We start from the raw sequence: 15,834 nt of genomic DNA, 5'->3' as shown, positions 1-15,834 counted from the left end.
TTCAGCGGACATATTCTTTAACTGTAATTTCATTAGTTATCTTCCAAAATTCCCTCCGTCTTGTGCCGATATCAGTTATCTTTAAGTCTTGGTTCCAATGGTTTATATTTTTTTACTATGAGATTGTCATTTGGATAGGCTCTCTGCAAGGTTTGTATATCTTACCTATCATATGAATATCCTTTTCTGACTCAAATAGCATTCCCTCAAGATTCCTCTGATGTCCAAAATATTTCAAATCAACATTTACAGTTGTAGTCGGAAGTTTACATACACCTTAGCCAAATACATATAAACTCAGTTTTTCACAATTCCTGACATTTAGTCCTAGTAAAGACTTTATTTTAAGAATGTGAAATGTCAGAATAAAAGAAGAGAGAATGATTTATTTCAACTTTTGTTTCTTTCATCACATTCCCAGTGGGTCAGAAGTTTACATACACTCAATTAGAATTTGGTAGCACTGCCTTAAAATGGTAGCCTTCCCCAAGCTTCCCACAATAAGTGACAGAGCTGGTGTAACAGACAGGTTTGTAGGCCTCCTTGCTCGCACATGCTTTTTCAGTTCTGCCCACACATTTTCAAAGGGATTGTGGTCAGGGCGTTGTAATGGCCACTCCAGTACCTTGACTTTGTTGCCCTTAAGCCATTTGCCACAACTATGGAAGTATGCTTGGGGTCATTGTCCATTTGTTAGACCCATTTGCGACCAAGCTTTAACTTCCTGACTGATGTCTTGAGATGTTGCTTCAATATATTCACGTAATTTTACTTTATCATGATGCCATCTATTTTATGAAGTGCACAAGTCCCTCCTGCAGCAAAGCACTCCACAACATGATGCTGCCACCCCCCGTGCTTCACGGTTGGGATGGTGTTCTTCGGCTTGCAAGCTTCCCCCTTTTTCCTCCAAACATGACTATGGTCATTATGGCCAAACAGTTCTCCAGCGGTATGACAGCGGTATGGCAGCTGCGTGGTCCCATGGGGTTTATACTTGCATACTATTGTTTGTACAGATGAATGTGGTATTTTCAGGCATTTGGAAATTGCTCCCAAAGATGAACCAGACCTATCTTAAAAAAAAAAAAAAATCTGAGTTATTGGCTGATTTCTTTTGATTTTCCCATGATGTCAAGCAAAGAACCACTGAGTTTGAAGGTAGGCCTTGAAATACATCCACAGGTACACCTCCAAATAACTAAAATTATGTCAATTAGCCTATCAGAAGCTTCTAAAGCCATGACATCAAATTCTGGAATTTTCCAAGCTGTTTAAAGGCACAGTCAATTTAGTGTATGTAAACTTCTGGAATTGTAATACAGTGAATTATAAGTGAAATAATCTCTGTAAACAATTGTTGGCAAAATTTCCTGCGTCATGCGCAAAGTAGATGTTCTAACCGACTTGCCAAAACTATATTTTGTGTACAAGAATTTTGTGGAGTGGTTGAAAAACTTAGTTTTAATGACTCCAACTTAAGTGTATTTAAACTTCCGACTTCAACTATACGTGATGAGTCAAAAAGGTTACTGCAAAAAGACTCAATGCAAATAGTTAAGGTAGCTACTTGGTTAAAGCTACAATATGTAACTTTTTGGGCGACCTGACCAAATGCACATATAAATGTGAGTTATAGATATGTCATCCACATTGAAAGCAAATCTAAGAAGTAGTAGATATGTTCTATGTGTGCTATATCTATGCTTCCCATTCTGAAAGTTAAAAAAACAAACCTTTTTTACTTTCGGTTTTGTACACCAACTTCAAACAGCTGAAAATACAATATTATATTTCACAGCGGTTTAGATAGTACAATGATTCTCTACACTATACATTGCTTGTTTTGTCACATAAACTGAAATTAGACGAATTATTTGAATGTTTGCAACCAGGAAATGACTGGGAGATTCCTGCATATTGCACCTTTAACTATTTAGCAGTCTTATGGCTTGGGGGTAGAAGCTGTTCGGGGTTCTGTTGGTTTCAGACTTGGTGCATCGGCACCGCTTGCCGTGCGGTAGCAGAGAGAACAGTCTATGACTTGGGTGGCTGGAATTAACCATTTTTAGGCCTTTCCTCTGACATCGCCTGGTATAGAGGTCCTGGATGGCAGGGAGCTCGGACCTATAGTGATGTTCTGGCCCCATTTCATAAAACATCTTAAAGCTAAGTTCATTATTAAGAGTTTGGAAGGAGCATCGTTAAATCTCTGAGCGGTTTCCCAAAACCATCGTTACTCAAGTTTTTCTTAAAAACACTTGTTATTTAACGACTGCTTCAGACCACTTGGAGAACAGTTAAGTGCAACGTTAGATGCTTTTTTGCCCATCCACATCACTTTATACAAAGATCTCCGCCAAACATAAAATCCAGATGTTATCTGTCTTTCTATGACCTCTGATAACTTCACAACGAATATGTGTTTCAACAAATACAAAGTTACCAATTTCTTTGCAATTGTTGCTAACAAGCAAAGGATACAAATATGATTAAATGAAAACCGAGATAACTGTATTAGAAATATGAATGCAGTATAGGCTACAATTATATTAAAATGTATTTAATGTTATGCTGAAAAATATATATAAATGCAACAAAGTGTTGGTCCCATGTTTCATGAGCTAAGATCCCAGAAAAAGCGTATATCTCTCAAATATTGTGCCCAAATTTGTTACATCCCTGTTAGTGAGCATTTCTCATTTGCCAAGACAATTTTTTAAACAAATTTTAATTTAATAAATGTATACCTTTTTAGAAGGCCCTCTGGGTTCCCCACTGGATGGCAGTCACAGTGTTATGCAGGTGAATGAGGACCCAAAAGCGACTTGGCGAAAACAGAGTTTTTAATCCAGTAAAGTTACTTTACAAACAAAAGGCATAATACTACTCGTAATGACGAGAACAGACTGGAGACTTGATCAAGAACTGCAGGTTGCCTCGGGAAGGCACTTGAACGTAGCAGACTCAGACACCTGCTCACCACGCAGCATCTGAGGGAAACACGACACGACAGGGCAATACATAGACACAGCACGGTGAATAATAGACAAGGATCCGACAGGACAGGAACGGAAAACAAGGGAAGAAATAGGGACTCTAATCAGGGGAAAAGATAAGGAACAGGTGTGGGAAGACTAAATGATGATTAGGGGAATAGGAACAGCTGGGAGCAGGAACGGAACGATAGAGAGAGGAGAGAGAGGGAGGGGGAGAGAGAGGGATAGAAAAAGGGAACTAACCTAATAAGACCAGCAGGGGGAAACGAACAGAAGGGAAAGCATAATGACAAGACAATCTAAGACAAAACATGACACACAGACTTAATGCACCTCATAAATGTAATTCAAGTCACAAATATGTACAATGCAGGTCACAAATGTCATCTGTGGAGTCAAAAATGTTGTCACGTTCACAAAAACATATTTGACCGCATTTGGTTGCATTGTATATTTGCACAACAACACATATTTTGTTTGTGACTAGCTACTTATATATTTTAAACATGTTGATTGAAATCTATCCCACTGTTACCACTGGATGGGTCTACAATCCTTCAAAGTTTCATCAAACTCCTACAATAACAATTGAGTGGATATGATAACTTAAGAGCTGTTGTGGTGGACATGAAATGTTATTAGGTCTGCGGGGTTTCGCTTCTACACAAACAGTTATGACGCGTAAGGGGAGGGTTTACCGGAAGATTACGTGAGTTAAAAAAAATCCATGAACGGAATTTCCATGAGGAGTGGCACACATTTTACAGTAAATCAAAGATTCTGGCTTCGTCTCTTCCTCTCGAAATAAATGTAATTTTCTGTTTTCTTTATGTCATCATGGAGATAAACAAGTGAGGGGAAGATAGGTAAAACAATGCATGACAATTTCAATTGAGCATCGAGTCTAAAGTGCCACAAATTAATAATGATAATATTATAGCAATACTCGCTATATGAGCCGCATTACAATTCCCACCAAGAACATGAATGATATCGTAGCTACATTATTCTACATTCAAGAACTTGCTAATCGACTGCTTAAGTAAAGATGTTCTAATAAATAACCTGTTGAGTCTGGGGAGGGGTTCGGAGCACAAGTTTACGGTAAATTATGACGAAGGGAGAGTAGGACCTTTGCGTAGCTCTTATTGGTTGCTGTTACAGGGGGTGGAGTGTAAAGTGCGATACAAAATATATCAATCCGAAGTGGTTTGTAGATTGAATCAGTGACTGACTGAATTGGGAGATACAAGTTGTGTAATAGCAAGGTGATACAGTGGGCAACGTGAACTTTCGAGTGTGTTTATAGGACTTTTCATTCCACTCTGTTCCCAAGTTTACAGCACTTTTTTGTTGAAGAAACGGTCAAGAGAAACATGCACAAAGTGTTCCTCGTGTTGTTTTTATTTGCCTCCGTCTACTCTGAGTCGGTAAGTAATGTTCGCTAGCTAACAGAACACCGGGTAACGTTAACTCAGCTACCGTTAGTTATAGCTAGTTTAACGTTACTCACTTTTACTTTATCTTGTGATCGTTTTAGTTTACTTAGCCTAACTAACTTTACCACGTTGTTTTTGTGTAGCTAACCTTACTACTTCAGCTGGCAACAGCCAAGACAATGCTAACGTTGGCGACTCTAGCTGTTCTGCTAATCGGCTAGTTAGCTATCTACTTAGTTAGCTAAGCTAACGTTAGCCATCAACACATGATGGTTATTGAGTAGTGTTTTGGACTTGGTTAATGTAATGGTAATTAAGGTAACTACTGTTTTAGCTAGCTGTTAAACTGTTTCCACAGTGTAAATTACTGTGTTTTGTTAAACTTTAACTGATTGTGTTTAGTCAGCTAGCTGGATAACTAGCTACAGTACAGCTAACGTTAACTACCTAGCAAAGTCAGCTAAATGGCCTAAATTATTATCTAAAGAGTAAGGCATATGGTTTGTGGCCCCTGGCCTCTCCATCGTAAGAGAACGCAATGGTGTTTAAATTGTGATAGTTATATCTAGCTAGCCAGACAAACGTAGCAAAATTCATTTCTGGTGTGAGGTGGAATGATAATCATGCAAGTGACAACCCATCACATGTAGCTCAGAAAGAGGGCAAGCTAGATTTAAGCGATAAAGCCCGGGGGTGGGGGGGTGGGGTGGTATAGCCAATATACCTTGGCTAATGGCTGTTCTTATGCGCAACGTGGTGCGCCTGGATACCACCCTTAGCCGTCGTATATTTGTTTATTACCACAACCCCCTGAGGTGCCTTATTGCTATTATAAACTTGTTACCAACGTAATTAGCGCAGTAAAAATAAATGTTTTGTCATACACGTGGTATACGGTCTGATATACCACGCTCTCAGCCAATCAGCATTCAGGGATCGAACCACCCAGTTTATAAGAAACTTTTCTAGGGACAACCAGGGACAACTAGGGACAACCATATTTAGTTGGGCTCTTGTAATTTGACCATTACTGTTGACCTACTTCCATTTTACTATATTCAATTACAGCAGTTAAATGTTTAATTGCTGATCAGTTGCCAAATAGACTGCAATCAATTATCAAATTAAACAAACACTTCATGTAACATGGCTCAATACTATCATTGTTTAGACTCAATTCAGTATGCCTAATGCAGTGTGGTTGTCATTTTTGGACAGTTGGTTTGATAACTTTTGGAAGTGGATTATTATTTGTATGAACCTTTATTTAACTAAGCAAGTCAGTTTAGAACAAATTCTTATTTACAATGACTGCCTACCCTGGGCAAACCCTACCGGATGACGCTGGGCCAATTATGTGCTACCCTATGGGACTCCCAATCATGGGCTGTTGTAATGCATTCTGGAATCAAACCAGGGTCTGTAGTGATGGCTCTAGCACTGAGATGCAGTGCCTTAGATCGCTGCGCCACTTCGGAGCCCAAATTAAGCAAACGTGCACATACCAGGATGTAGGTGTACTTCCTTGTCCTATTTGATGTAATCTGACAACATCAGAGAATTGCGTGACAGTGTCCAGTCCTGTCGGCTTAATTGTCAGATGTTGGGAAGGGGATAAAACAGAATGGTTATAGACTAACTAGACACCATCCAGTGAGACTGACTGGGCTACATGGCGGCAATATGCTAATGCAATGCTCAGCAGACCCTGCCCTAAGGATAGGTGCTTATTGTCAAATCTAGTCTTTTGAATACAGATACAGAACTGTAAAGGGCTAATGTAATTTTCCATTACCCTTTACGGGATAGGTACTGTTTGGGGTAGCAAAAATAATATTTGACCAGTCTTAATTGGCAATACTAAATTCATTCTTGATTCAGACGAACATGTCTTCAAAAATATCCAGTTGCAGGTGGTTTACATTTTTGGAAATAAATGTTTTTCTCTGCCACGCCACCATTTTGTCTATTTAAAATATTTTCTCATTGATTGCCACGAGGGTCCACCCCAAAGTACTGCATGTCATGAAGTTACATTTATGAATTAATATTGTCAGTCAGTAAAAAAAAAAACTTAATGGGTCTTAAGTTTTGGGCGTTGCAGTGGGTGTAGCAAATGGCAAGGTTGTATTGGTGCTAGCTACCCCAGAAGTTGCGGTCGTACCAACGATTCATTATTAACCATGTGGTATTGTGAACACATCGTTCGTGGCCGGTGTTTGCTTATTTGCAGGCTTTGTACAGCTTTGACATTGCTACTGTATCTTTTGACACTCAAAGACCCAAATGGCATTCCATAGTATCTATGTATGTCGTGAAGCTAATAGCAACGTCACCCACGACAGAACGGTTGATTGTCAAGGGCAATGATTTCCTTTAATCTTGGCTTTAATGGATTTGCGTTGTCTCGTTGAAATTGTTACTCTTTCAAATGACTGCTTGAGTCGTTGACTGCTAGATCCACACAGCGGACATTGTGGGTTAGTTTAAGAGTGCTATGTGGCACATATAGTGCAACATTTTACACGGCGCCATTACGTCATGTACGTACGTTATATAGGTATGCACATCAGCTTTGACATCGCAGTGTTAGGGAGACTGCATTTTTAGCTAAAATTGGCTGACTGATATGTTCACCGGTTTATATCGTGCATCCCTAATTATTAAAGATGTCAATGATCTGATGGGTGAAGATAAGATCACTTGAGAACAGCCTGAGACGAGGATCGGAGTGCAAGCTTCTTTTTTTTTTGCTACATGTTTTGCTTTAAGACACAAGGTTTGTATCATTCACACCTTAAGTTGTCAAATAACTACATCTAGCATATGGGACCTGTTTCAGATCACTTGTACACTTTCGCACACGCTTCGTAATAGGAAACATTTCCTTTCTATTTTATTCAGTTATATTTTTCTTACTATAAAATAATGGCACAGGACATGGATATCTTGTCAGCTAAATGAACAAGCCTACTGCCTATGACATGGCTCATAGCCAGATAACTAACATACAGTAGACCAACTCATTCTGTTCTTCTGAAATGCATTTCCCCCAAGGACTGGAGTTGCCCATCCCTGACTTAAATCATGTATTTTCAGGTAGATGCCTCAAGACGCAACTACACTATCGCATTTATCTCTATCTGCCCCACACAGATCGGACAAATAGACAGGCAGTGGATTATGGTCATAGTTAATTACCACGTTTTCCACGCTAGACTATGTAGAATATTGGCCTGTTAGAAACTATCACACAGTTCGGGGTTGATCTGATTTATACCTAGAAAAACTGCACATTGAGCTCACAGGGAGAAACCGAATGAAATGGAAATGATTGAACTTTTTTTGTTTAAAAAAGCGAAGAATAACTGAAACATTGGTTATTTGCTAAACACTATTGAAGCGTTATGGAGAACAAAACAGTAAAAAAAAAACTTCTATTGACATGTGCCTTTTTTGTTAAGTAAATCTGGTTTTAAATGAGATGAAAAGGATGATTAAGGCCACATTCTAATAAATCATTTTCCAGTTTAACGACAACAGGGCTCTGTTACAAGTTTTTCCAGTTGGGCCATTGTTTTGATAGCCTAGCCTACACCTCTGGGGAGAAGTTTCTAAATGTGGTAGCACACATTAAACAAGCTGGTCTCCACAATGAGGTTCCTAGCAGCCTAAGTTGAATCTGTTACATTCCTCAAAACCATGCAGAGGCTGCCCCTCTCATTTTCCCTTTTGTGTTATCCTGTGGAATTTGACCTCTGTGGACCTTGAATGGCCCTCTTCAGGATTTGGACAGATCTAAATGGCCAGGGTACTTTCATTAGCCAAGCTTCCCAGCTAGTGGACCAGAAGCTTGCTTCTGCTTTCTCACCAAAAAAAGTCCTCTGATCACTTGTGTGCCTGCCTTTTTGTTATTACTTTGAAGGCTACTTAGCCTAACTATGTCAAGCCTCATTCCTTTCATCCATCTTAAGTTTATGGGTGAATGTCTGTTTTTATTCTTAAGCTCATCAGGACTTCGAGCCGAAGAATAGAACAATGGGCCTATACCATTATGCACAGTACTTTGATGCATTTTCATTGTGTATTTTAATCAGTGCCATGTGTCATACCAATTGACCTCTATTTACATCAGTCTTTACTTGTCAGCTTAACGAGCATCCCTTCTTACATTCTGTGGTTTATCATTCTAGTGTAGTTTTGGCATAGCCTACCAGCAGAGCCCTGTTTTTCTAAGACACAATTACTCTCTGGAGCTGACTTGGATGAAATCTTTTATTTTATTTTATTTTTAACATTTGTAATATGTCAATGTTCTGTTTCTTGTTATCCATTCTGACTTAGGCCTACACACTATTTTCAGGCCTTTATCTGCTATCAAAATTATTCCTTTTGGCATTACTGGGCACAAGGCTATTTTTGTTGGAATGCATGTTTTTAATTAAGCATGAGATCATTTTCACTAGAAGGAGCCTTTTTTTCTTTCTTGGTGGGCTGAATTGAATGCCCAGTGAAAGGTTGTGGAGAGAACATAACACTTTCACCAGGATGTAGGCTAATAATGGTTTCTGCATTGCTGTCTATTGGGCTATAAAATCCCTTTAGAGGATGGAATGCGGGAACTGAAGGGGTTTTGTGTGAAATTTCCCCTCTCCCCCAACTCTGGCAGTTTGAATTGTCATTTAGCATACGTTGGGCTCAAGTAGTGCATTTCTGGGTTCTACTTGGAAAGATCTGGTGGTTTGTGGTCAAATACTGTATATAAATGAGGTATTCACCAAACAACATTGAATTTGAACCTTGTTTTCATTGGGAAACGTACCATATAGGCCTGGTGAATGTGTATGACTAGAGGCGTGCCCTGATGTGCCAGTGAGATGAATTTGCTTCGGAACGAGATGAAGAAGTGAAGAAAATAGCCTCCTTTTGAGATCTGGGGTCTAAATCAGTCCCTGTAGCCATGTGGATGCCCATGTGAGTTTAAAGGGGCACTCAGAAGTTGCTATATTGTTTTTACTTATAAATGAATGATATGTACCCATTAATTCTTGAAGAATAGCCTATTAATTCCTCATGAGCTTAGTTCAACTGTCGTACCCCATCAGAATCAAAAATATAAGCTTGTTTTACTGTTTGTAAACAAAGTAAATGTAAATACACTAGCCTAAACATGGTTAAAACTATAAATTTGATATCATGGATGGTCAGTCCTTGCATCCATTGCAGTCTATGAATGAGTGGTTACATTTCACCAGTCCAATTCCCCAGCTTTTTAGCAACACAGGGAGAGCACTTTGTTTCAATTGTTGATTGCCACTTTAAATGGTGATGCATCGGACTTAGTTAAAATTCTGAGCATAGAGGGCCTTTGTCACAGAAGTGCTGAGGACATGAGTGCAAGCCCTACCTCAGTGCAAACACAAGGAGAAAATGGCTGCCTGTTTGAAGATTCTGACAGCAACAATGGCATTCCCTGGTCTCCCTCAAATGTAATTTAGAGGGGATTAACTTCAAACCACACTATTTGAAACAGAATTTCAGAGCATGGTTAAACTCCTGGGGCCCCCCGCACCACAGTGAATTACCGTAGCAGCAATGCTTAAAATTAATTATTTCAAATGTGCCCAAGTTGCTTTCTTTTGTTCAATGGAATGCTGTAACATGTAATAACAATGCGCAACTTGATTTTTGCCTTTTTATGCATGTTTTTGGGGGGGGGGATAGAGGAACCACCTGGCTAAAAGAGGAACAAGGCTTCCAGTATCCCAGGCAGCCCTGAGCAGCCATCCAGAACAGTACAAAAAAACTAGACCTCCCCCTCCTTTGCCTCTGAACAATGAATAATGCATGACTGTTTCATTAATCATAGACGGGGCATATATTTGCCGAGCCAGGTGTTATCCAACCGGCTGCATGTTTCTGTCTTGTTCAGCAATCAGTGCTAACCCAACTTAGCGTGACGACATCTGACAAGGCTCAGTGTGCAAGAGGCCTAATACTTCAACCCCAAACACGTTCTGCCTAAATGTACTTTAGGAATCTTTTTGCACCTTGGCCCTGTTGCTTGTGTTTTAATTGGATCTGGCCATTCAATTGCTCTGCGGTTTAATTTCATTCACAGTGCTTACTCAGCAAATGGGCAATGAAATTAAGTGTGCTAATGTGATTAGCAAAAGTTGTCTTTCAATTATGTTAAATCCAATCAAGCCCATCATGATTCGCTTAATTTTGGCTGGATGACGTTAAAGGGATAGTTCAGGCATAATGTATTTTTACCTTGTCTGAAGGCCCATGGTGACAGAATCTACAATAATCCATTATTTACTTCTGGCTACAGCATTGTCCAAATTCATTCCTGTAAATGGCTAAACAAATGTTATCAATGATTCACTGCAAGCCCAAAGTTCCGCAAACACTTCAAACTAAGTTGGTCGAGTTTAAAGGAATTGTTTATACGCAAAATGCCAATTTGTCATTCAACAAACTATTTCCCCATGTAGTCTCTCAGTCGTTTCTGTTCTGGCCAACAAAGTTGTATTGTATTCCATCGGGTATCCAGAAGCGGCTTGATTTACCAGAGCTGTGAAACTTCACCAGTGGCTTGATGGAATTAGAGTTATGTTTGGTTGCTTCAATACTTTTAACATGTTTTTGGGGAAGTTTCTGCCTGTAGTGCAGCTTTGCTAACATCTGTTTTGGCTGTTTTAGTCCTGAATCCTAACAAGGATAACTAAATAGTGGATTCTGTCACCATGGGCATTCAGCCACAACTCAAGGGTAACTTGACCCAAATATACATTTTGCCTGAACCATCCCTTTAAGAGCGTCTGGTGGTTAAGGGAATTAATGTCAAAGACGTGTGGTTTTTGTGGACCCCGTCACTGGTGACTAGTTCTGTGTCTGTTTTGAAAGGCCAACTTTAAAGTGTAGGGTTAAACGGGAAAATGAGTGACTTCTTTACTTTAGTTGGTCACTTCCTGTCTTACCTTTCCTGTCAAAGATTAGTCAGAGGCCCACTCACTTCCTGTTAACACGTGTGAAAGTTTTTACCAAGGTTAAGCAGAAGTATTTGTACAATGTTCAGTGGCACTGGCAGAGCTCTGGTAAGAAAAGTTGTACAGCAACTGCAGGAGTTTAATTTTTTTTATTATATAACCCACAGTGTATGAGAATTGACCATTGTAGGTGACGGTAATTATTTAAGCAGATTTTAATGTGTAAAATAGATTTCTGGTTCACGTTATACTACAGTTGTTGGAATGTAGGCTTAGACTTTCTCCACAGCTGAAATGTTTTTTTTTAAGTAGCCTTACGCCAGCTGGGATCTCTTTTATTCTGCCTCTAAGTGCTGTGTTTGGGCCAGCAGGTGCGGGAGACTGAGACATGGATGCCCATGAAGACGACCCAAGCCGCGTCGCACGACGAGCTTGTTGCGTCTGGTGACGGCTCCGACTTTGGCTTCCCTGATGAGGAACACGACACATTTGACAATGAGGATGAAATGGACGATGAAGACTTCTCTGGCTCTGGAGATGGAGGTTGGTGTTTGCAAAGATCTGCTAATTTGCGATAAAAAGCTGATAACAATATTTAATTCTAACTTGTTTTCTTCTCTCTTCAGTAACTACTATTACAATCAAAAATGACAAAACCATGACAAAGGTAAGGTTACTCATAATTAGCTATCATGTATGAAATGAGTCACTTTATAGTTCAAGTAGGTATAATTCTCTGTTTGTTGCTCATAGTCTACCATGAACGACAACAAGATTCCAGACCTGGACATACCCCTGAGGACCAAACCCACACCGAATGAGATTGAACTGGTCCAGAAGAACAATGAAGTGTCAGTGCGGGGTGCTCCCAAACCCGAGGAGTACCCATCAAACGTACTGATGGCCCATGCGGGGGAGGAGAGCATCTTCAGAAAAACAGAGGTCCTAGCAGGTGGGGCAACTGCACACTAAACTTTATTTTGGCTAGTCAAATTGTTATTATTAAACTTTGAAAAGGGTTAAATTATTTGGGGCGGCAGGGTAGCCTAGTGGTTAGAGCGTTGGGCTAGTAACCGGAAGGTCGCAAGTTCAAATCCCAGAGCTGACAAGGTAAAAATCTGTCTTTCTGCCCCTGAACAGACAGTTAACCCACTGTTCCTAGGCAGTCATTGAAAATAAGAATTTGTTCTTAACCGATTTGCCTAGTTAAAGGTCAAATAAATAAAAATAAATTTCAAAGCGATTCACTAAAGTATTTGTGGCAGTTCGATTTCACTGTACAGTTTCTTTTGTAGCTTGTCCAAGTTATTTGCCAGATTATGGGGCTAATTGTAATTCCATTGTTTTGTTTCAGCTCTGATTGCTGGTGGAGCAGTGGGGCTGCTCTTTGCAGTCTTCCTCGTCCTTCTGCTCATCTATCGCATGAAGAAGAAGGACGAAGGCAGCTACGATCTGGGAAAGAAGCCCATTTACAAAAAGGCTCCGACAACGGAGATCTACGCCTAAAGCCCACCTTCGTCGGGGCCCCTGCCTGCTCTCCAGTGCCTCTCGAAAGCAAACCTCTCCTCTTGCCTGCTTACTGTCAAGCTAGGAAGTCCCAGAGGGGGAGAACACCAAACAAACTGCTTTTCCTATTCCACCGCAAGTTCGGAATCAACATTTTAACTGTCAGTTTCCCCCCCCTCCCTTTTTTTCCCCTACAGGAAAGATATTGGGTGAAATCTTGACTTTTCTCTCCCACACTGTTTTATGACACTAACAAGGTGCAATGACAACTTCACTCAGTGAGGTGACATGGTACAGATATTTATTTTCCTCGGTACCCATATACTGGTGCTACAGAAGTCTTGTTACTGTAGCATTTTCTTTTACAATATAAAAAAAAAATCCCTGTGTAGGGAAATCATGACTGGTTCTGTTTAGATTCAAATGTATTTTGTCAAACAGATTAAGTCTGAAGTGAATTCCAGATTGATGAAAATACCTTGATACATGCTACTCTATAAATATAGCAGGGGCCAAGCTTGATTCTCCAGGCTGTTTTATTTGGACAGTACAGAAATCAACATGCTTTTGTTCCTAGGACAAATCGCTGTGTGAATACACCCACTCCATCCACACACCACAATTATTTGTAAAAACGAGCAACACAACGACACATACATGATTGGTGAGCTCAGTTTGTCAGACCTCATCTCAGTGATTTACAATGCTTGTAAACTAAGCTATTTGAACAGATTATGGTTTATCGCTGTTGACAAAACAATTATCACTGCACATGAACTGTACGCTTCAAGGGATCTGTACATAGCCATTTTAATAAAATTCTGAACTTGGAACTGAGCAATTTCTTGCCAGATGTTTATTTACCAAATATTTTATACTTTGTCTAACATTACTGTAAATGCTTGGAATAATCAGTGTCTTCATACCTAAGTTGTCGGGATGTATTGATTCACTGATAGAGGCCCTGGTTCAAATGTTTGAAAATCACTAAATTGACAAAAAGCTATCCACCAGATAGCCCAGTTTTCCTAATGGCTCAGCTCTGGTGCCTACATACACTAGACTTGTACGATTTACACACGCGTCATCTCTGAGACCCAGCTTATGAGCTCTATCAGCAACAGATTTGAATTTAGAATGGGAAATGAATGTGTTTTATGTAACAAATGTTAGTAATATATGCCATTTAGCAGACGCTTTTATCCAAAGCGACTTACAGTCATGTGTGCATACATTCTACGTATGGGTGGTCCTGGGGATCGAACCCACTACCCTGGCGTTACAAGCGCCATGCTCTACCAACTGAGCTACAGTTAGTGAACCGAATCGCATCGATTTGTTCCTCTAATCAAACTGAATCGTATAATATCGGAGCCCAACTATCTAGATGCGTAATTGAATCGTTTTGAAAGGGAAAGAGTCACATCCCTACTAAGAAGCCTATAGTGGGAAACTTTAACTACCAATGCTAGTACTAACTATTTCTGTCCAATGTTTTAGAATACTTGTTCAATTTAACTATCAAATTGTATTGCCTTTCAGGTTGGGGCTTTTCCCCTCTTAGCTGTTGTATTTGTTTTAATGTTTTATATACACTAGTTCAAAAAGCAAATAGTTTTATTTTGTACATTTATGTTTTTCTTGACATTTTTAAGCCGTATCTATTTATGTTTTGTAGAAGGATTGCTATGTAATTGTTCAGGGGAACTGAATTGAGCCATGGGTCATTTGCATGGGGAAAAAATCTGCTGCTTTTGTCACAAGATATGTGAATCACCAATTGAGTGGAGAAGTCAATGAATCATTGATTTCTGCATGTTCTGATTTATTTGGAAATAAAGCTATTTTTATGCACATTAACTAAAATGGTTGGATCAGTCTTTTCAGTATTCCGGTGACATTTACGATCTACACAAAGATCAGCATGAGGTGTAAAGTCTGCCAGCTCAGTCTGTCATAGAAGTCTGCCTTATCGTCCTGTATACATTACTCTTATTGTTGCTAATGCAGTTTAACCTGACTATCAACTCGACAATGTAATGGTTATATTACACCAGAGCTTGCTTGCAATGTGCCGCACAGCCTGTACTCAGAACTTAACCATCATGATTACTTCCCTGTACCTGTTATATCTTTGAGTATATGAACAGGATAGGTGTATTGTAGAACACTAGCTGTTTTGAAGTCTACTGAATGCTCTTCCCGGCAGCATAGTCTGTATCGTGAGACCTCACCATCCTGATACTTGTGTTATTTTTTTAGTACAGGACTGATGTACTTCCACCACAGGACACTAGCTGTTCTATACGTCATAGGGTGGACTTTAGCTCTTTTACGACTTGTATTATCAATGATCTTTGCATGCGCTCTCAAATTATTTTAATTTTATGTGTGTGCTGTGACTGGGCAATTTGCTGTGCTTAATTGTATTAACTTTTTTTTAACCACCCTTCTGTAATTGGCGCATCCCCTAACTATGCTCTGCCTCGTTTTATAGCCTGTGGTGCACCTGTATTCGGGTCACTGGAGTATAAGATGGAAGTTGTCAGTCCAAACGACAAAGGTCTGAGCTGTTGGCGCAAGCACGTTGTGGTGTCCATCCTAAACTGTTTGCCCTGCGTTCAGGGTTGTCGGCTATTGTTTGTAGGTCTTGCTCAGTGTCACTTGTTCTTCCCCATGTTTGTGGTGATGGTGGCTTCGCTAGGTAGATTTGTCACATGTAATTTAATGCTCTTAGTAACGGTACATGATTTGAAGTCCTCGGTATTTGTCTGAGCCATGCTCAAGTCACCATCCAGGTATTTAATTAACATTGCTATTCGTGTTTCTGAAGTTGCCTGTTTTAAATATTGTAACAGAAAAGATTGTTGTAATAAAATATTTTTTTATAAAGCG

The 15,834-nt window shown here is 39.7% G+C and overlaps 1 protein-coding gene and 1 long non-coding RNA gene across 2 annotated transcripts in view; one reads left to right on the top strand and one right to left on the bottom strand.

The window, feature by feature from the left end:
- Positions 1-2,947: 2,947 nt before the first annotated feature.
- LOC124007836 overlaps positions 2,948-15,834 on the bottom strand; it is a 43,666-nt gene continuing 30,779 nt past the window's right edge. The window contains exon 4 of the long non-coding RNA XR_006834022.1: positions 2,948-2,993. This is a non-coding gene — a long non-coding RNA (uncharacterized LOC124007836). The remainder of the gene's footprint in view (positions 2,994-15,834) is intronic.
- sdc4 (syndecan 4) lies at positions 4,192-15,834 on the top strand. Its single transcript, XM_046318616.1, has 5 exons — positions 4,192-4,429; positions 11,805-11,976; positions 12,060-12,100; positions 12,187-12,385; positions 12,788-15,834. Exons 1-5 carry the CDS (start codon positions 4,376-4,378, stop codon positions 12,937-12,939), a joined length of 618 nt encoding a protein of 205 aa, XP_046174572.1. The 5' UTR covers positions 4,192-4,375; the 3' UTR covers positions 12,940-15,834.

This window comes from Oncorhynchus gorbuscha, linkage group LG21, assembly GCF_021184085.1.
Source record: "Oncorhynchus gorbuscha isolate QuinsamMale2020 ecotype Even-year linkage group LG21, OgorEven_v1.0, whole genome shotgun sequence".
Lineage (NCBI taxonomy): Eukaryota > Metazoa > Chordata > Actinopteri > Salmoniformes > Salmonidae > Oncorhynchus > Oncorhynchus gorbuscha.
The sequence above is the reverse complement of the archived record's forward strand: the minus strand, read 5'-3'. Positions and strand labels throughout refer to the sequence as shown.

Bases quoted from the DNA above. Each gene is read 5' to 3' on its own strand.
- sdc4 (XM_046318616.1), top strand. From the start codon at position 4,376: ATGCACAAAGTGTTCCTCGTGTTGTTTTTATTTGCCTCCGTCTACTCT. The intron at 4,430-11,804 runs GTAAGTAATGTT...TTGGGCCAGCAG, and splicing joins CCTCCGTCTACTCTGAGTCG to GTGCGGGAGACTGAGACATG. The intron at 12,101-12,186 runs GTAAGGTTACTC...TGTTGCTCATAG, and splicing joins ATGACAAAACCATGACAAAG to TCTACCATGAACGACAACAA.